General features: G+C 45.3%; 1 protein-coding gene across 30 annotated transcripts in view; it reads right to left on the bottom strand.

The window, feature by feature from the left end:
* Positions 1–21,892, bottom strand: part of CAMTA1 (calmodulin binding transcription activator 1) — an 861,094-nt gene that overhangs the window by 820,081 nt on the left and 19,121 nt on the right. For 7 of the 30 annotated variants that reach the window (XM_021097508.2, XM_084962651.1, XM_084962659.1 and 4 more), the window contains exons 1-3: positions 19,531–19,848; positions 14,306–14,375; positions 9,023–9,141 (exon numbers count right to left, since the gene is read on the bottom strand). The exons of 1 other annotated variant lie outside the window; for it this stretch is intronic. In XM_021097508.2, coding sequence (XP_020953167.1) covers positions 9,023–9,141; positions 14,306–14,375; positions 19,531–19,746 — 405 coding nt within the window. In that variant the 5' untranslated portion in view covers positions 19,747–19,848. Of the gene's footprint in view, positions 1–9,022; positions 9,142–14,305; positions 14,376–19,530; positions 19,852–21,892 lie in introns of those variants that run through there. 22 more of the 30 variants (XR_014806977.1, XM_084962649.1, XM_084962653.1 and 19 more) reach the window with 7 other exon arrangements.

The following is a 21,892-nucleotide window of genomic DNA, read 5'->3' as shown; positions in this document are numbered from 1 at the left end:
GTTGTTAGGGCGTGAAACTAATCTGTGTGACACTGCAGTGATGGATGCATGTCACTACACGTTTGTCCAAACCCACAGAATGTGCAACACCACGAGGGAACCACCTCCGCCTTCAGCAGGCCAGAGACGACACAGACACCGCAGCGTGTGAGAAGCTTCCTGAAACTCACATCCTGCCCGGAACAAAACACTCTCCCGACACGTGTCTATCTTTCCTCGCACTAACCCCAGCCCGTCCAGGGTTCCTCTCCCATCTAGAAAGGAGGGCTTTGGGTTTTCTTTCCCCGGCTTTCTAAAAGCCTTAAGACTAGAAAACAGGCTATTTTTTAGGAACTTCTTCCAAACTTCCCAACAGAACTTCACAAATCCCCAAAATAACAGAGTCCATCACTAGAACCATGTGGTCGGGCGTAGGCAAGAAGCTGGAAGGAGGGCAGTCAGGCAGGTGGGAGAGCAGGTCGACGCTGGCCGTCGGCTCTGGGGAGCGTGGGGTAGAGATGCTCCTTCATGCTACCTCTTCCAAAAAAAGTCACAAAAATCAGAACATGCAGAGTTCCCTAGTGGCCTAGCATTGCCACTGCTGTGCCTCAGGTTCGATCCCTGGCCCCAGAACCTCCGCATGCCACGGGCGCGGCCAAAAAAAAAGCCCCAATAAACAACAAACACTAAAATACGCCTCCACATGCCCCTACCACTGCCACCCATATTTAAAAAGGGCTTCCTAAATTACTTTAGATAAATAGCAAAAAAAAAAAAAAAAAAAAAAAAAAAAAAAAATTCTGCATTCCCTGACTTCTAGGCACATGAGACACAAGAAAAAGAGTACAAAAAAAAGGTACAAACCCATCCCCTGTAGCCAAAGCCCAGCAAAATATACCTGCGTGATGCGGGCAGCAGAGGCGAGCCGAAAGCCAAGTGAAGCTGATCAGAAGACCACTCCAGGCGGCTGCGCCGCCTCACCTGGTGGGTCCCACCTGGACCCTGTTAGACACGCCCACTCCCAGGCCCCACCCCAGATCTACTGGCCAGAAACGCCGCGGGTGGAGCCCAGCGAGCTGGGTTTTGACAAGCGCTCCAGGTGATTGTGATGCCAGCTTGGCCTGAAAAATCACTAAAGTAAAGAACGCCAACCTTTTCAAGTACTGTTCCTTCTCCGTCCCCACTGGCCTTTCAGCGGGGCTCGGCTTCTTCTGGGAGCCATCACCACCAGCCTCCTGCCATCACTGAAAAGAGTGGACCATTTTATCCCCTCACAACTCAAAGATAAAGAGTCTGCAGAGTACACAGACCTTTAATGCAAACTGAAAACTCTACTCGAGCCCTCTCCATGGAACTTAAAAAATGTGGGTCGGAAATGCACCCTCACCTGTACTTTAACCCTTTTATCACGATGCGCCTGGCATGTGGAAGTTCTGGGATCAGGGGTCGAACCAGAGCCACAGCAGTGACAATGCTGGGTCCTTAACCCACTGAGCCACCAGGGAATTCCTGTGCTTTAACATTTTTAAAAAGCCAATCTCAGGGACAACACTATATATTAAGACATGGGCAAAAGCACCCTCTGTTTAAATTTTCATCTCTAGTGCCAGACAGGTATAAAACTTGGAGAGGACATCAGAGAAGAACATGCAGCCCCCAGAAGAAAGGCTGCCTGCCCCTGAGGGTGCCCACCCACCAATGCCAAAGGGACAGAAAACTGTCAAGCTGCTGGGTGACGAAAATGTCGTGGAATTAGATCGTGGTGCTGGGTGCACAACTGTGTCCATACTGAAGACCACTGAATCGTACACTTGAAAATAAAAATCGGAGTTCCACTGTAGCAAAGTGGGTTAAGAATCCGACTGCGGCTTGGGTCGCTGTGGAGGGGCAAGTCTCATCCCCAGCCCAACACGGTGGGTTAAAGGATCCAGCACTGCTGCAGCTATGGCTGGGATTCAAGCCCTGGCCCAGGAACTTCCATATGCTGTGGTTACGGCCATAAAAAAAAAAAAAAAAAAAAAAAAAAAAAAAAAATAGAAATAAATGAAAAGATGATTAAGAGAGTTTTAAACAAAACAAAACAAAACCAAAAAACCTCCCCAGCTGGCACGCCCAGACAACTCTGGAAGCAGTGATCCAGCCTCTGAATCCGGAGCAGTGGTCTAAGACCAATCTTTAGGTCTTCAAGGGCAACCTGGTGTAACCACCGAAGACACAGAAGAGGCAGGGCAGGTGTCTTAGCCAACCCTCAGCCACACACCTCTTTCTGACTGCTAGTTCCGTATCCTTCCCAAGACATCAGAGATCCCTGGGTTCACTAAGAAAGTTCTAATCTCACATCTTAAATTTATAACCTGAGAAAGAAAAACCAGTAACAAATATCTCCTAACACACAAACTCATTGCGCAAGGTAGTGATTTGTGACTACAATTGCACCTGTGCCCAGTAGTGTCATTTAAGTTGTTCTTGGACTAATGAGAAAAGCCAGAAGTGAACCTAAGACTCGATGATATATATGTGCCAAGGCCTAAAAAGAGACTTAGAGAAATGCTTGCTGGGCGAAAAGCAGTTTCGGAATAGTTCAACAGAGAGAGGGGTGGAAAACTGCAGGGCACAGGCCAACTTCTAAAGAACCTGCCTGGCTCTGGCACAGGCCGGCCGCCACAGCTCCAATCCGACCCCTAGCCTGAGAACCTCTATATGCCACGGGTGCCGCCCTAAAAAAGACAAAAGAAAAAAACAGAACCTGCCTGAGAACAGTCAGTATTATATTCATCTTGCAAGAGACAATTTAGTTTGGGCACAACACCATCCACTGCACTTAACTAATACTATTACTATAAATTTTTACTAGGTTTTTTTGTGGTTTTTTGTTTTGTTTTGTCTTTTCTAGGAACGCACCCACAGCGTATGGAGGTTCCCAGGCTAGGGGTCTAATCGGAGCCGTAGCCACCGGCCTTTGCCACCTGCCTTGCCAGCCATAGAAACGTGGGATCCGAGCAGAGTCGGTGACCTACACTACACCACAGCTCACGGCAACGCCGGATCCTTAACCCAATGAGCAAGGCCAGGGATCGAACCCACAACCTCATGGTTCCTAGTCGGATTCGTTAACCACTGAGCCACGACGGGAACTCCAATTTTTACTAGTTTTGTGGTTTCTTTTTATGTAATGTATATACCTATTTGAGTTTTATATTCACAGAACTCCTCTAAGAACGAAGAAATTTGTGCTTTTTTGCATGTTTTTACATATTTCATTCATTCAACACTGAGTATGGGCCAAAGAGACTTTTAAGTGCTACATTTTGAAGTAATTTAACAAAAATAGTTTAGGTCAAACCAGGCTGGATCTACAGAAATTTCTTTCCTTTAAAGAAAAATTCCTTTACCATCCTATTCCAATTTTCTAGGCAGCCCCCTGCTGTGCAGGTAAGACTGGCTTCTTTTACCTCTCCCTGGAGCCAACCCATCTGTACCCATGGCTCTTGGTGGTATGTAGGGCGCTCTGGGCCCAGCCCTGCAATCCACCCGAGCTACAGGGATTCAGGCTGGCTGACAAACAGGCCTGTGTTCATCTGCATTCACCTCCTTCACACTAACTGCTAAATTAAACACAGGGATTACAGCTAATCCAACTGCTACAAAACTACCACTTTTACTTTCAAATCTGCTACCAGAGACTCTATTCAGAAGGCCAACGGTGTCACACTGAAAGCCTGGCTATCTCTGCTGCTGGGCGTGTGTGCATTTTCCTATCTGTGATTTAACCAGAAAAGCCCCCTGCCTAGCCTCAGAGAATGATCTGGGACCGGTCAAACCCTTAACACTGCCAAAATATCTCACTCACCTTCATAATCAGAGTATAAAAATACTTTTCAGTTTGGCTTACATCTTGAAAATTTGAAGAATCTTAAATGATGCCCCCAAAATGTGGGTCGATGTTTCGAAAAGATGACACAGAAATACACTAGCAAAACCAATCACTGAAAAAATTACAGCCCTAAATCTATGACTTTTTAAGTTAGAGGAAAATTAAAAACACAAAAGTACTCAAGTATACGTGCCCATACAACAAATGATTTTAAAACTTTTTTTAAAGTAAAGTGGCTTCTTGTTAAAACAAAATAACTGAAATAAAACATCATTTAATAATTTCCAGTCTTAAAGTCCATTTTTATTACTTGAATATAAAAAGTTGGGGAAAAACACATAGTCAGGATTTAAAAGGGTAACTCTCTCCCTTTAAAAAGCATCACAATCAAGGGGCTTTTCTTCCTCAGAGTCTGGTGCAGCCGAGCACCTAGGAGTCTACATGTGAACTGCTCCCAACAAAGAAACGTTTACCATTTAAAAAAAAAAAAAAATGCATTTAATATGAGAATCTCTGAAACTACCACCAACTACAAACCTCTGATGCAACTTTCTTAAGATCAATTCAAATTAGAATTCTTTCTGGTTTACTCTTGAGAAATTTTGCATTAGAGGAAAAACAAACAAAAGAGAGCATAACTAGCTCAAAGCTAGCAGCACACAAAAATGATGCGAACATACTTAAGGAGACGTTTTCCTTGTAAAAGGTTCCTGGTGCTGCATTAGCCTGGCTTTGGAAGAACGCCATTTGAAATCTAGACCTAGCAAGTGGGGAATGCAGGAGTTATATTTTAAGTCAAACAGCTAATGAATGACTAAACAAAAGAAATTTCAGTCTGGACAACATATATGGAGTACTAATATGTGTAATTATGAAGGAGTCATTTGTGCAATCAGAAAGCTGCATTAGCATAATGATGTCTGGCTCTGGGCCTTACAAATATTAACTTAAAATGCAGAACTCTCCGAACAGTTCACCTCATGAAGATGTGAACACCAAACGGATTATGAAACAAGGGTTAGCTCTTTCACAAATGTGCCTTGTGTTTAGCACCCTCTTGCCCTCCTGCCCAGGATGGAAAAATCAAGCCTAACCCTTGCGTCCTGCATCGGTACCGAATTTCTACTTGTAACATATTTTCTTTCCTATCCAGAGCCCACGTATCGATATTCATAATTAAGAATGAGAACGCCTTCCCTACGAAATGAATGCTACTTAAAAAAAAAAAAAAAAAACCTTTAAAAACACATTAAGTTTATGTACAATAGCTGAAATGAAAAAAGAAGCCAATGAAAGGATGAGGAGTCCCCGACTGGTGCAAAACTCTGGGGCGATCTACTGGGCGCTGTTCTCTGGGACAGAGGTGTCGAGAACAGAGGCTCCACACAGTGATGTCTCTAGGGCTCAAGGTTCCTCATCTACAACATGAGAATCTTCACACAACCTACCTCCTAGGATTAATTCACGGAGTAAATGTGATTACTAGCAGACGACAGATGGACAGATGCCCACCGGAAGTCAGCCGCCATGACTGCCAGTATCATCATCATTTCCTGACAGTTTTCAGAACCTGGGAAGAGTGTTCCTGGTTGAGAAAGCATAACCTAAAACCGATTTGTTTTTAGAGACAACATTTATTTTGCACCTGCAAAGAGCATTCGAGAAGGGCAGGAGAGTTCATCTATTCCGAGGAGTCAGAAAAGGTGAAAAGTAGCTTAAGTGGCTAAGATCTCTCTCATCTTCTTCTGAGAGTCTTCCTTCTTAGTGGCTTTCCCCTTTACCACAATACCAGTCCTATATTAACTCTTTTTTTTGGCTGCACCCGCAGCATACAAAAGGGATCAAGCCAGCACCAGAGCAACGACCCGAGCCACAGTGACAATGCCAGGTCCTTAACTAGTAGGCCACCAGGGAACTCCCTACATTAACTCTTTTTAATCCAAAACTAAAGTACAGAATGGATTTGCCTGGTACACTAACCATGTGCCTTAATGGTTAAGGGTTATGGGTCTTTGACTAAAAGTCTAGACAACACACAACAGAATTAATGTCCCTAAGAAAGTAAAAAGCCGCGTGGAAGAAATTAAGCTAGGACAGAGACAGGCCCTATCAGATGTGCCAGCTTGACCCAATTATGTCACCTCTTTTTACCAACACTCCCTCATCTGGAAAAGGAAACATTACACGCCTTGCCACACCCTTGCGAGGCTCAGAAACAGCACATTACACACCTTGCCACACCCTCGCAAGGCTCAGAAACAGCTGTGGAGAGTATCCTGGCACCAGCACCGTGCCCAAGAACTGGCAGTCCTTGAACGGGCACAGTCTCACTGCCCCTCTCGCCACAGAGGCCCTCGCCCAGCATAAAGCCGGCTTCTCCCAGGCAATCACAGATACTACACCCAGGTCTGAGCGAGAGAATGGCTCGAACATACAGAGGCATCAGATCATAGCCAGGAGCGCCACTGTACACGGCCAGCAGAGCAGAGAGGGCACAGGCGACAGAGAACGCCAACAGCTGACATCTCAGACAGGCAACCCGGCCGCCAGCCTGGTTCGCGAACAAAAGCGGTGCAGAGAGTGAGATGGAAAACACGCATCTGCTGGGCTCTGCGCTGTGCCCCAACTGCAGGCTGCCGCCGCCGGGTAGACCCCCACCCAACACGGCAAAACCCGTCCCAACGCCGGTGGGAAGACGGGCCCTTCGTAAAGCGCTGGGACCACACTCTACCCTGTGAGCCACGCGGGAAGTGTCACAAAGCCCCTGCGAGGGACGAGCCTGCGGAGGCGCGTCTGCTCCGGGCCTCAGTGGCAACGCTGAGGACGGCGGGCTGCAGGGCCCGGGAGATGCCAGCACCCAGCGAGACGGAGGGAGTAAGCGCTTCCACGCAAGCACCGACCGTTTTCTTCCCACTGTCCAAGCCGGTGCACAAAACAACAAAAAACCAAGACAGGTAACCATGACCACGTGACACCTACAGAATTAACAACCCTGCTGTCTGTCACTCCAGGATCCCGCTCTCTTCCCTAAAGCCAAAAAGAAACGAGAAAAAGACCCAAGTCCTCCACACAGAAACATGGGCCAACGTTCAGCTCTGTCGTAAAAGCTCCTGTCGGTGTTGAGCTGATGAGTCACTGGAACAACTGGAACAACTGACGGCAAGAGAAGAGGGCGTGGGCCCCTGCCCCTGGGCAGCCGGGCCCCCATCCCCCTGCAGGAGCACCCACGTCTCCAGCAGGAGCGGTGGCTTGTGCAAATGACGCACGGTCCCCTGACCCCATCTCACACGGCAGGGCTCAGAGAGGGATGCGCTCTCCCCCCCAGGGACGTGGCCATCAGGCACACGGGGACCCAATCAATGGGCCCCCAGGGGGCTCTGTGAACTGGGGGCCTCGAAGAAAAGGCAGAACAACCCCTGTCTTCCTTTTAATCTTGTCCTCTACAGAACTTCCTCACTGGGTGCTTCACCATTTATCCAGATCATTAGTCAAGCGGAACATGTAAATAAATTAGAGGTAAGTAAGTATGTGAAAGCCGAAGGACTGTGCTCCAAAGCTCCAAAAAAGTTTTGAAACCACCGATCCAAATAATCCACCAACGAAATTTCTGGCACTCCAGCTTGACAAGACTCTTAGGTCCACCAATTTTAATTCACTAAGCAATTGCTGGTTTCAAATATAATCTCAAGTCATAATTAAATTCCCAATTTCATATAAAAATATACATTTTGTTAGATTTATAAGTAAACTAGAACTCACATATAATAATAACACGGCATGAAATCCATGTTTCAGGGAATACTAAGAAACATACTGACTTTTTAAAATATTTCACAACCTAGTTTTGACCTGATGAATGGCTCCCAAATTGTACTATTTTGCTGGCAGAGGAACAATCTATGATTAAGACTGATTTTCAGCACATTTACTTTGTTTTCATGTCTAAAATGTTTGAAACAGCTAATAGATGACTGATTAAAAACAGGCCTCTAGCTAATGTTTGGCAAAGCAAAAGTACTGTCTGAGGGGGAATATAATATATGCAAATAATCAAATATACATACCTTACATTTAAAATCAGCTGAGACGAGGTAATAAAACTAGGAGGCTCTAGTGAGTATTTCAATCTGTAAACTAGGGTAAGTAAAGAGACTTTCATCCATATATACCTCTTGTAACTCAAAAGCATTCTCAGTCAAGAATCCGAGCAAAACAATTTTTTAAAAATAACGGGAAATAGGCAGCACTCTTTTCTTCTTGAGTCTTAACAAAACTAGGCGCTCAACACAGGGTAGGGTGTTATACTTAACTTGGAAATGAGTGTTGAACCAGCAACATGAATGGATTTAGACCAGCTTCACAAAACCAATAACCCCAGCCACTTGAACTAAAGGAAGAGAATGCCCAGCTTGATAGACACAGGCCCGATTCTCATCACCACACCAAACAGGTGTTATTCTAAACAAAAATATTCAGATTTCAAGATAAAAAAGATGACAAAGCAATCCACCCCAGCCCGGATTAAGATGTACCAGAACAAGAAACATCCTCCAAGAAGGTCAGCTCTGATTCGCTCTGCCTCACCCATCTTCCTCCTGACCCGCATGTCACAGGAACAGCCGACGACCCCGACGCAGCCTTCATTCGTAGTACGAATTCCTGCCGTTACGGTAAACCACATGATTCTCCGTGCAAACCTTCCCCATCCGAGAAGACAAGAGCTATTTTGCGAATAAAGAAGCCTGCCCTTCCCGGTTCCAGTCCTACAGAAACCTCACCCTGTCAAGACGCTGCGTGTTCTGGGGAACACTGGGGCTGGATCTTCAGTAATGCAGGACAACAAAAAGAACTAAGGTTTAACTGAGATGCAGACAGAGTCAACCGTCAAACCCAAGACACCAAAATGCAAGAACACACAAAGAGAGAGAAACTCATGCTACCTTAGTAAGTCAGCGTGCACAGTTTATATTTTTCAACTCAAGCCAAGCCAGTCAGAGACAGTTCACGAAGCATGTTCATTTCTGTCAAATCCAGATTAAGTATCTTCTCGTTTACAATTTCCTAGTTCAATATTTTGAATTTTAAACTAACATCAAGTAGCACTAGGCAAAATGACCTAACGAGTGTGCCCTTAAAAAAAAGATACCCCTAAAAATAGAAATTATCTACCTCATTAGTGTTCCAGCGGTGCCTCTCTTTGGGTAAACTTGAACATTTCGGCAGACATTCAAGCAGCTTTTTCGGTAAAAAGATTTTTACATGACTACTATTGCTGTTCCCATGATCATCTATAAAGAGAAAACAACAAATTCAGAGAAAATCGTAGAGAAGATCTCCTTTTAAGCACACTGGCGAAGGTCCGAGGCGACAGCTCAGCTTGGTCCCCAGCAGACCAGGAGCATCGCTGCGCTTCGGCAACAGCCTCAGTCCCGCTCTCAGCAGACAGAGGGCAGCAGGAAGCTCGTGCAGAGCCTCGAAACTAAGGCTGAGCGTTTCGCTCCGTGGCAGGTCAGTGAATGGGGAACGTCCCAGCAGCTGCCAGCAACCAGAACTCTGCTCTTAAAGGCTCTTTCCCTGGGCTTCCATGTAGTGCGTCAAAAGGACAAAATGATTTAACCTCACAAAACCCAGAAAACTGCTCTTGACCAGCTCAAAAGGGTTGAAGTGTTTCAGGAACGATTATAATAAAATACAACTACTTGCTTTATTAATAAACTAATATGACTTCACCCCCTAGAATACAAATGAGACTTATCCTTTCAAAACAAAAATCACAAATCTTAGAAATACAAGGAATTTAAACGTGCAGTTAGCTGTCTAGGTAATACAGAGGCTGGCCTTTCTAGCCTAAATCTAAAAGCCTGTCATTTTAATTAACTTGATTTACATACATATATCTACACAATTGTAACGTCTTTCATCCAAATGTAACTCTTCTAAGTCAGTGAGAGAAACATTCATTTCCTTTCAGCCTGGATGGTTCCTCCGACTACCTGATAACCAGTCTTCCCAACACGTTCTAAAAGAGATCATTTCCTTTATGTATTAGTTCATTCATTTATTTACACATAATACCTTGTCTCACTCCTGTAACCGAGTCCCTTGGCCTGGCGCAAGTTTTCTTGCCAGGTGTGACACAGGGAGGCCAAGGTTTCCAACTGCCCATTCCAGTTATGCGTGATGCCCCATGGAAGCCCCAGCAGCCAAAGGGTGCAACGCATAACTGGGTACCAAGGAGCAACCCATTAAAATCCTGAGGACTGAATCGAAATAATTCATTCTCATATCAGTGAGGAAGAAAGGGACTCCAAGTCCAGAGTCCAGGATTCTGGCCCAGTTCTGCTACTTTCTCATTGTGTGACCTTGGGTAAGTTACTTAATATGTTCGGTTTTCCCAAATCAAGGAGAACTAGGTAATCTCGAATTCTCCTCCAGGCCTAGGTCCCCACAGAACTGACTGTCACACTCAGTGATTTTTAAATGCCCTGCAATTAAACAACCTTATATAGGCAGAGAGGTATCAGCTAAGAATGTTCAAAGTGAAATACAATAATACACTTTTCCAATCATTTACTACAATTTTGTTTAGCACGGTCCATTTTTTGAACATGTGAAAAACATAAAAGAATAAAAAATCTTTTCTATAGTCCTAAGAAAATTTTCTCCAAACATTTCTCATCTGATTAAAACATTTCTCAAGGAAAAGATCTTAACAGGAAAATATTGGGCATGAAATAAAGTCTAGAAAAATTTACTACATCATATGGAACTATTTTATAGGGAGGAACTTAAGAGAGTTTTAGCGTACTAAATCTTTTTTGGTCCATGAACTACACAACCAATTGAATTATAATGCCTATCCTCTATTTCAATAAGCAGTATAAAAACTTGAAAAATTTAAAAAGTGACTGCTTTCAAGAATCCAAAATTTGTTTGATAGCAAAATAAACTTTTTCAAAAATCCTACTATGAAACCAAAAAAGAAAGTGCGTTAAAGAAAGTTCATTGAAAGTTCTGTGTTAATGACCCACCATAAAACCTCGGTGATTTCATGTGCTTATGCTGGCTCCCTGCACTGCGGGCCCGAGGGAGGGAGGCACCAGGCCATAAAACTTGAAAGTGCAGCACACCAGGGCGGGTCCCAGGAGTGCTCCCTCCCCCTCGCTTCCCCTACAGTGGTTTTCCTCTGCTTTTTAAAAATCTCCCATGGTCTGTGTGTGTGATTCTTAAAGTAGAGGTGAAATTCTAAATCAATACTCCATTCTGCTATTGACCAATTTTACAGGGTACCTTTTGGGAAAACAGCACCACACTGGGGCTCAGTGAACCGGCTCACCACCCTGCATTGTATATGACGCGCGTCCTATCTCGGAGAAAAGGACTTCCGTATAATTTTGACCATGAAGATAATATCAAACCCCAGCTTCTACATCTGTGGTCTCAACTTGATGTATTTAATTACCTGTCCTTTCAACCTCCTTGAAGAAGCCGGCTATCCTGGGGCATAAAACGCGCGCGCGCACGTGTGTGTGTGTGTGTGTGTGTGTGTGTGTGTGTGTGTGTCTGTGTGTGTGTGTGTCTGTGTGTGTGTGTCTGTGTGTGTGTCTGTGTGGGTAGAGGGGGAGAGAAAGGGAGCGAGACGGAGAGACTGCGTCCTCTTCTCAACAGCACACTAACTGCTCTAGCATAGGCTTCTGTCTCCCTCTCTGATATCAAGTCAGGCAGCGGTGAATCGGCCCAAAGGCTTTTAAAGAGGAAAAGGAGAATGGCTATGTAAGCAGCGTCTCAATCAAGTTTCTAAATTTAGCACTTTATGGGGATGTGCAGCCATGGGTTCAAAAGGAACAGAAGTATGACAGGCCAATGGGTTCCCTGTAATCAGTTTTTAAACTGTGCTATTTCCAGAATTTTAGGTTCATGCTGAATATAAATTGGATGTTTTTAAGAAACTTCACGTTGGGTAAATTTTCCCACTGTGCATTATGAAGATGGCAATTTTAATACTGGGGAAAGAATATCAGGAACTCAAATAGCCAACATGTTAAAGCCCACATTTTCAAATTTCGGTTTTTCTAGTTAAAGTGTGAAAAAGAGTTAACTCTGCTTTCACACCAGAAAAGAGCTGTTCACACAGCTATGCTGTGCAAAACTGTGTTTTCAATTACACACTGCTTTGGACTGTTTTTGGAATGACTATAAATGATATAATAATTAGATAAAACATGCAGTGGTTTTTAAATCCTTGTCTCGGTACAAGGATCCTAACAGGATCTTGAGTTAACATTAAAAGGGACAGAATGGTTTCAACTGCAGCTCAGCATTTAGTCCCAACAGTTAAACTCTGACACTGCAAAATGGAGTGTCAACCAAACCCAGTAAAACGTTTCATTATCATTAGCTAGCAAAATACGCATGTATGATCGATGACTTCACAAAACAATTTTCTAACCCACTTCACAACAAAAATAACTCGTGAAGCTCTTGAAATTGACACATGATTTGATTGGCTGACAGCTATAATTCTAGAGACCGAACCGCCCTTGCCGGTCAAACTTCAGATATTTTCCAAATAATAATTTTAGAGCCGTAGCATAACTCAATGAAAACTTTCCAAAATGTACAAAAATGCCCATTCACTTAATGAGGCAAAGAGCAGAATCCTCATTTTCGTGTTTCATTTCTAAATGTGAGATGTCGCCTTTCGAGTCCTTCATTTAAATCCAAAGAGTGGTCTCTGACCTCTTCCTTGGGCTCCCTGCTGACGTCTGGAAGTTTGTAAATCACGACTGGGCTAACGCTAACCTGGAAAGGAGGCATCTGTTTTAGTTTGACTCATAATTAATAAAAATTAAATAATTTGGGGTTTGTGACTAATTACAAACCCTGTTATTCAATCAAGTTGATTACGACTAATCTCTCAACCTCCAGAACAAACTATTCAAAAAATCGGTTGGTCTAACAGTGTATCAAACTGCTAACTCTTACTGGGAATATATTTGATCAACAACGTGGAGTAGTAAAATTAAAAGGAAGCTCTACAATTTTCTGTTTAGCTCTAATTATTATGTGCTTAGATTTAATTAGTAGGCTAGGAACTGATTCAGGAAAACATAGGCGCATATTGTTACATTCGAGTCAGTGCAGTGCTCACAGCAGCAAATACTGCCATTACTAACCTCGGATCCTCAAATCATTCTTCATCCAAAATAAATATTCATTAAGCACCAACCATGTGCCAAGCACTGGTATGATCTCTTATTCTTTTCCAAAGGAAATCTCCGAAATGAATTAAACTCAGTTGTAATTGTCCAAAAGATTTTTTCAAGGTTACAAAAATTAAGGTTTTTTGGAGTTCCCGCTGTGGCACAGTGGGTTAAGAGTCCAACTGCAGCAGCTCGGGTGGCTGAGGAGGCGCAGGTTTGATTCCCAGCCAGGTGCAGTGCACTAAAGGGTCCGGCGTTGCCACGGGGGAGTGGGGGGCGCCTCGGATTTGATCCCTGGCCCAGGAACTTCCATATGCCATTGGCGTAGCCATAAAAAAAATTTTTTTAAGGTTTTTTTAAATAGAAAAATATAATTTTGCTATTTCACAACCCCCTTCCCTCTTCTTAGAGTGTGTGTGATCATCAAATCTTACCCCTTTCTATTTTTAGGTGCCCCCCTACTGACCCCAATTTACCCTTTCCCTGTCAATCATGTTACCAAAACTCTGACCCAGGTTTAGGTCAACTCAGGCTCAGGTTCCTAAACTTCTCCCTATTTATCTGCATTTCCATTTTTAATTGAAAAACATGGAGGCAGGGCTAGATAAAGTGGGGAGGCCCAGAAGCCTTGCCATCAACAGCTTCAGTGTGGGTGTTGGGGCACCTCTCCGGCTTCACTCCATTCAAGGTCAATTTGAGCTACATGTGATCGAGTGTATTTATTTCGTGCTATTTATGAGGGAGCAGACACTGCCGAGGCTCCATATCAGGCATCCAGAAAGGATTTTACATTGTGTTCTCTCATTTAATCCTCACCCCCACTTTCCAGACGAAAAACCCGAGGTTCCGATTAATTTGCCCAAGATCGACAGCCAGCCAGTGGTTCAAAGGGGGCTGAGACATGACTTCTGGCTTTTCCCACGGGCCTCCTAGCCTAAGCCACCTGGAATCTGACACTAGAATTACAGAACTGTCCTATTAGCATATCTAACATCTGCACAGTGCTTTGACTTTTCCATGGGATTAAACCCTTGGCCTCTTTAATCCTCACAGAAACTTCACGAGGGGAGTAGTTTTTTGCGACCCCCAGAAGGATTAAGTAACTCATCTAAGATCACACAGCAAGTCAGAGGCAGAACCCAGGCCTTCCAAGTGCTGGCGCAGGCTATCTCCTGCACTGCCGTGATGGCTGGAGTTACTCTCAGAGCCACGCCCGCCCCTTCTGTAAGTCAGAAGCTTCGGATCCTACCTTCTAGAGGCGGCACGGTGTTGAGAACACAGTAGGTGCTAGCTCCGCAGAATACACTTTGGGAAACGCTCTAAGGAAACAGAAAATAAAATGTAAAACTAATCTTTGAAAAAGATAAACACTGGCTCTTCTGTGATATTCCTGCCAAAGATGCAAAACCTAAATCTAATCATGAGAAAACATGAAACAAATCCAAATTGAGGGACATTCCACAAAATGACTGGCCTGTCATCTTGGAGAGCGTCAAGGTCATGGAAGCCAGAAAGGATTCCATGGAGAACGGTTCTGGGTGAACGGAGGTCGGGGAGACCACCCAGGGGGACCCAGGGCCCCCGCCGGGCTCCCTGATACAAGGTCACCACTGGGGAAACTGGCACAACGGGAAGAGCTCTGAGGATTCCACGGCAGAAAGGTCCGGGTGCTCATTTCCTGATTTTCATTCTGTATCGTGGTGATGGAGGAGAACATTCTGGTTTATAAGAAACACATAATAAGGTATTTGAGGATGGTGAAACTGCTGGCAACTTACTCTTACGAAGTTCAAGGGGAAAAAAAGTCCTTTGTGCTACACTTGCAATTTTCCTGCAGGTTTAAGAGTGCTTCAAAACTTAAAATACCCATGTGTGAAGAAAGATATATGCTGGTGAACCTGTATTACCGGGGAGCTGTTGTTTTTTTTAACAAGGAGCATATGTGCTGTACATACATGTGTTACTAGGAAGAACCAGAGCCATTTCATTCAGCAGCGCCATCAATACTCAATGACATTATTAACCACTTCCCAACAGTTAAGCCTCATACCCAACTCTTTCGAAAGACTCTACAGAGAGCCAACTAGCAGCATGGTGGGGGAGGAAGCCAGGAAGAAGGTGGAAGACCAGGTCTCTGCTCTCAGGCTGCTTCACGGAGATCAAATCAAAGGTTTCAAATAAGAACCTGTGTACAGGAGTTCCCGTCATGGTGCAGCGGAAACAAACAAATCCAACTAGGAACCATGAGGTTCGATCCCTGGCCTTGCTCAGTGGGTTAAGGATACAGCATAGATGGAGACGGGGCTTGGATCTGGCATGGCTGTGGCGTAGGCCGGTGGCTACAGCTCTGATTAGACCCCCAGCCTGGGAACCCCCATATGCCGCAGGTATGGCCCCAAAAAGACAAAAAAAAAACCGTGTGCAGGAAGTTTCCGCTGTGGCACAGCGGTTAAGGATCCTCCACTGTCTCTGCAGGGGTGCCGATTTGATCCCCAGTCCAGTGCAGTGGGTTAAGGATCTGGAGTTCCTACAGCTGTGGTGAAGGTCGCAGCTGCAGTTTGGAGTTGATTGCTGGCCCAGGAACTTCCAGATGCCTCAGGTATGGACAAAAAATAACAATAAAAATAAAAACCTGTGTATACAATGGTAACTTTATTGGGGGGGGGGGCAATGCAGAAGTTCCCGGGCCAGGGATCGAACCCGTGCCACAACAGTGACCCAAGCCACAGCAGTGACAATGCCACATCTTTAACCATTAGGCCGCCAAGGAACTCCCACAATGGTAACTTTAAAAAAAGAGAAAAAATTTCCTTGAGTCTCGACAGCCCATTACTTTCGGTTCTTTTTTGTTCAGTTACAGTATTAAATGAATTTTTACATTACTCCTCCAGCACGATATTCACACACTTAGAAAACTGAAGGTAACTCCCAAGTTCAACCATCACCCTCAATATTTTATACTGAAAATATAGAGAGCGCAGTATGCTCGCGTAGTAACTATCCTCGGGAAAGTAATTTAACCCCTCTCTCAGCTCAGCCAACAAAGGACAGACGCTACCCCTCTCTCTGTGCTGGGCTGCTGGGAGAACTGGATGGAGTAATGCCCAAAATACTGCTTTCGTCTCCAAAGTACCAGTCAAACAGAAATCGCTGCTGTCGCCATGTTAATAAGGACAACCTTTAACAATGGCGACATTTCTGAGAATAAACTGATGACGGCCTGGATTTTCTTTGTGCCACTCAACTTGCTTCCATGAATTTTTAATTTTCCTCTCCTCTCATGGATCTAAATCCATGATCAGGGTTTCCCCAGAGACTGTATCTTTCCCGCAGGTAGACTCCGAGCTACCAGGTCAACCATCTGCTCCTACGTATATATATTTCCTTCTTGTTTCTGGAAACTTTTGGTCCCGGGACGTTTATAGTCCTCCTCCCACTTGGCCGAATGGGTAGCGCTAATTACTAACTCAGCAACCTGGGCCTGAGCATCCTCCCCAGGAACTCTGGACCATCCTCAGAATTCCCGCTCCTTTGGAAAATTCGTTTCTTGGCCTGACTACAAGTGTGGAATTCTAGATTTGGGGTAACATCTGCCAGAGTCACCGGCAACAGCCTTCTCACCACAGCCATGCAACATCTCATCTTAATGTGGTTTCAAACTGAAACTTGAAATTCTACGATGTTAAAAAGAAGGTGTTACGTTCAAGTCTTAACATTTTCTGGCTTCCAATTACCAAAACGAGATAGCTTAGCTTTACCTCTGAGCCAGACATCTGAACAATGGTCTTATCAAAAGTTTCAACAACCAGTAATGCACAGAGAGACACACTCACAAACGGCTTCACAAAAAAGGTCTTTTAAGTCCTTCGAAGTTTGAGGATAGTTGTACAGCAGAGATTATCACAACCCTGTAAGTCAACTATATTTCACAATAAAACCTTAAAAAAGGGGGAAAAAGCTCGATGATAAAATATACTAAATAACAATAAGTGAAAAAATTAAATGTTGAAAACAATTAAAGTTACAGAAATACCATGAACCAACCATGATTTCTCAATAGCACTAGCATCACAAATGAAGTCTAAATAGTTCATTTAACCAAGAAAGAAACTCACTCACAGAAGTTGAGAGTGAAATCAAATTCTCATCCTATCCTCAAAAGCACCAGGTTCTCAGAGCAACACCAGCAAAAGCACATGGGCAACAGCTGCCTGGTATCAACCCCCAGGGGCCAGACTGAGCTTGGGTCCCCTGAGACCATGTCTAAAAGCCAGACTGGCTGTGGGGTGGAGGGACAGGCGCGAGTCTGGAGAGCTGGGCCCGGTGCTCCACTCCCTGCAGACAGGCCTGGGGCGCTCGGCTGACCTGTCCACGGGACAAGCCCCACAGTGGGCAAAAAGCACAGCTCTCACATCAGATCTGGGTTCAAGCCTTCCTGCTGGCCTCCCTGCTGACTCCTAGGTCTGACTCAGACCTCTCACCCCTCGGGAGCCTCCACCAACCGGGGTGGGCGGCCCTCCTGGTGCATCTGAAGAGCCCGTGCCTCCCTCCCCCAGGGCACGTCCCTGCTCCTTGCAATGCCTTCCATGAGGGCCTTTTACAATATTCCAGGAGCACCTCACCCATGCCAGACACCATGAACAAGACAGACAAAGGGCCCATGCTCAGGGGCACGTGCCAGCGGGAAGGTGGGTGCTGGGTGGGATGAATGCTGCGAGGGGAACACGCAGAAGGCGCCCCGTGTGAAAAATCAGGGAGGGGAAGCTGTTTCTGGAGGTCGCCCATGCAGGGAGCACAGGGACGACTTGATTCGAGAGGGAAGGGACCAGGATTCTCAGCACCGAGGCTGAGGGTCTCTGGGCTTGGCTGCTTCATCATCCAGGGAGATCTGTAAGGTTCTGACGCCCAGGCTGCAATCCTGACCATTTAGGCCAGAATATACAGGGCTGGAACCCAGCCATCAGTATCTTCTAAAGGCCCCCAGGTGACCCCAAATGCACCCATGGATGGGATCCACCACAATACACAGCTGTGTGACTCTGGCAACTCTCCGACTCTCTTCTCTCACGAGTGAAACAGGAGGCTGACCGAAGCATCGCACCTCCGACCAGAGGGTGCAGGTGGCTCACTGGAGGGTCGTTCAGGCTCCGACACACAGACATGAGCGGTACCATGGTCACACCTGGAGGATCAGGAACTAGACGATCTAGAAGATTGGGGATTAGATCTTTCTTTTTTCTTTTCTTTTTTTCTTTTTTTTTTTTTTTTATCTTTTTAGGGCCACACCCGCAGCATATGGAGGTTCCCAGGCTAGGAGTTAGAATCAAAGCTGGAGCTGCCAGCCTACCCCACAGCCACAGCCACTCCAGATCCGAGCGTCATCTGAGACCTACACCGCAGCTCATGGCAACGCCAGACCCTTAACCCACTGAGTGAGGCCAGGGATCGAACCTATGTCCTCCTGGATACTAGGCAGATTTGTTTCTGCTGAGCCACAACGGGAACTCCAGGAATTAGTGTCTTAAAAAGATCCCCCTGGTCCCAGCATTCCTGATTGCACAACTCCACAAACTCCTAAGAGACTGAGAACGTCCCTCTGTCTGTTACCACAAGCTAGGAGACAGGGCTCCACCAGGACGCACAGGCAAACAAAGTTAAAGAAGCTACTGGGATGGTTACTCAATTGAGTGTTCAGTGTCTGCTGGCAGTGCCCAAGAGAGGCCACAGAAGCTCTTCAAAAGACATTCCCTGCCTTCAAAAAGCACATTTAATTGGAGACAACACTAAAAAAAAATAATAATAATAATGAAGAAATAATACACGATTTACTAAAGGCTGAAGCAAGGTGACAGCAGTCCAGTAACTCAGTAACTATCTGTTAACTATCTGTACCGAGGCCGAACTCTTTGGTGGCACAGAAAATGTTTTACTCATTCTGTCTCCCTTCAGAGAACCGAGGTCAGGGTGCTACACACAGCCACAACTGCTTTACCTGTCTAAAAAATATATATAGTTTTGGGTGATGGAATAAATGAAACCAAACGCTATATAATGAGAAGTGATTACAGGCTTTTGCGTAGAGAAGCTGCAGGATGAAAACTGTATTTACAGTTCTTTGAAATAAGGACCGACAATGTTTAAGTCTCCACAGAGTCCCCTTAAAGCGAAGTGAGGACCCACACAGCTTATTAAAACACAGACGGAGAGAGGCCACATCGAATGCCATAAACCAGTTACATCAATTAGAAGTGATACATTTAAAAGATTGTGAAAGAGTTTTAAACTGATGATTATAATTCGCTGATCATTACACATAACACGACTTATAAATAATCAACATAACGGCAGAGGCCGACATTCTCGGCACCTTCACTAACTCACCAGTTTTGCCTAGCCTTCTAGGCATCGTGCCTAGTTAGGGAGGCTAACTCTTAGAACAAACTGTATCATGGCTCAAATACCATAAATATTTACTTCTTGCTCGTGTAAAGTCCAAAACAGTAGATCAGTAGGCAGCTCTCCTCCGAGCAGCGGCTCTGGCCCCAGATCTCCTTCCATCCTAGGGAGGAGCCGCCCCAGGTCACTGGGCTCTCCTGCACCAGCCAGCAGAGGGAAAGGGCACGGATGCCGTGCCTGGAGGGCTCTACCAGCCAGGCCTGGAAGTGGCACATTTCTCTGCTCTCCCTCCATTGGCTAGAATACGGCCACGAAGCCACCCCTAATTGCAAGGGAGGTTGGGAAATGCAGTCTGGCTACCTGCCCAAGAGGAGGAGACAGGTTTCGTGACCAGCTAGCAGTCTCAGCCACAACGCCATTTGTAACTGGTGTTTTGCTTTTGTTTTAATTACAGAAGAGTCATTCCTTTCAGAAATGTCTTCTGTTAACCTGCAACCTCCACCTTTAATCCCGAAGGCTGTTTAACATCTAAACCCGACCCAGCAGTTCTTCTTCTCTGATAACTATTTTTCTAACATCTCAGAATAAGACTCTATCAAGGGCATCCTTGAAGGGATGTCTGACTTTGTCGGTGCTTGATCCTTAATGCCTGGCACATAACACAAGTTCAAATATTTGTTGAATTCATGGACGAATGACATTCCCCCAAGTCCATGGAAAGGAAAAGCAGTGGTCCCAGCTCTTGCCCTGTTGAGGGTGTGTCTACTAAAGAGCAGCGGTTTTTTGAAGGACTCCCTCCCCCTCTCCTGAGGCCACCCCGAGTTGCTACCCATCCCCTAGTCCCTGAACCACCCGGCAAGGAGACAATAACCACTTTCAACCAGGGAGGAGAACTACGGGCGTGAAAATACTCTGCAGGATCTCCGGCACCACAGAGCCAGGGCCACCCTGCGTGGTGAGAGGACAGGCCCACTCAGCAAAAAAAGACCACAGGATCCAGCAGGGACCAGGCTCTGGAGGCCTCGTGAAACCGGGCTTCTGACCCCCCGAGGCTGGAAGGCCAGCTCGCACCCTAAACACAAGCCACAAACGGTTAGTGGGGGGACTTACACGGAGGAGTAGGAAGGTATTTGTGCTCACGTATTATCTCTTTTGGAGCAGTTTAAAATATACAAGAGGAGTTCCCGTCGTGGCGCAGTGGTTAATGAATCCGACTAGGAACCATGAGGTTGCGGGTTCGATCCCTGCCCTTGCTCAGTGGGTTATGGATCCGGCATCGCCATGAGCTGTGGTGTAGGTCACAGACGCGGCTCGGATCCCACATTGCTGTGGCTCTGGCGTAGGCTGGCAGTTACAGCTCCGATTCGACCCCTAGCCTGGGAACCTCCATATGCCGCGGGAACGGCCCAAGAAATGACAAAAACACAAAAAATAAATACATACATACATACACACATACACACATAAATGAAATATACTACAAGTGCCACTCTAAGAACCCTCACAACTCTCCCATGGGAAAGAGACAAACTTAAAGCATGAACTCAGGTTAAAAGGACAAACGACTGGAGTTCCCGTCATGGCGCAGTGGTTAACGAATCCGACAAGGAACCATGAGGTTGCGGGTTTGATCCCCTGGCTTTGCTCAGTGGGTTAAGGATCCGGCGCTGCCGTGAGCTGTGGTGTAGGTCTCAGACAGGGCTCGGATCTGGCGTTGCTGTGGCTATGGTGTAGGCCAGTGGCTACAGCTCCGATTCGACCCCTAGACCAAAAAAAAAAAAAAAAAAAAAAAAAAAAAAGGACAAACGACTGCGTGAGCCGACTTCCTCCTAGTAGGGCCACACAACCGGAGGCGGAAGGCTAACCTTGAAGGGAATGGGGGCCCGGACCACTCTAGGCTCTCAAATGGAGTTCGATACCAAGAATCGGGTTCAAAAGCAAACAAGCTGCTAAGACAGACCACAGAACTGCTGCAGGTCTAAGGAGCTCACCCCGGAACTAATACTACAATATATCAAGCCTGACTGATAACCTGAGAAATCACATTAATTGATTCGTTACTATCAGGGATTCATGTAAAGCGTAAAGTGATTTCAGAATAAAAAAAAAAAAAAAAAAAACTTCTCTCTAGATAGGAATCACAGTGTCATTAGAATTTTCATAAATTTAATTTAGCTAGGACGTCAGTATACTTGGTATTCTGAAATAATCAAGGAGCACTTATTAAATGTCATTTGTATAAATAGATTCTAGTAGGACATATGCAGGAAAAAACTAGGAAATTTAATATTACACTGTTTTAGTAGCACTTATCATCACTAGTACTAAGGATAACTTTTTTAACTCCTCAAAAATGGCTGTAAAACTTCAGCCCAATAAGTTAGGCATTCTAGTTGATGTTACGTGCATGTAACAGGCATTTTCATATGTGAAATCGGCA

Source organism: Sus scrofa, chromosome 6 (genome assembly GCF_054392235.1).
Source record: "Sus scrofa isolate SSC_HxYL_T2T_F1_AM1 chromosome 6, Sscrofa_HxYL_maternal_Yorkshire_Landrace_v2.0, whole genome shotgun sequence".
Taxonomy (NCBI): Eukaryota; Metazoa; Chordata; class Mammalia; order Artiodactyla; family Suidae; genus Sus; species Sus scrofa.
Note: the sequence above shows the minus strand (reverse complement) of the source record. Positions and strands in the feature narration are given on the sequence as shown.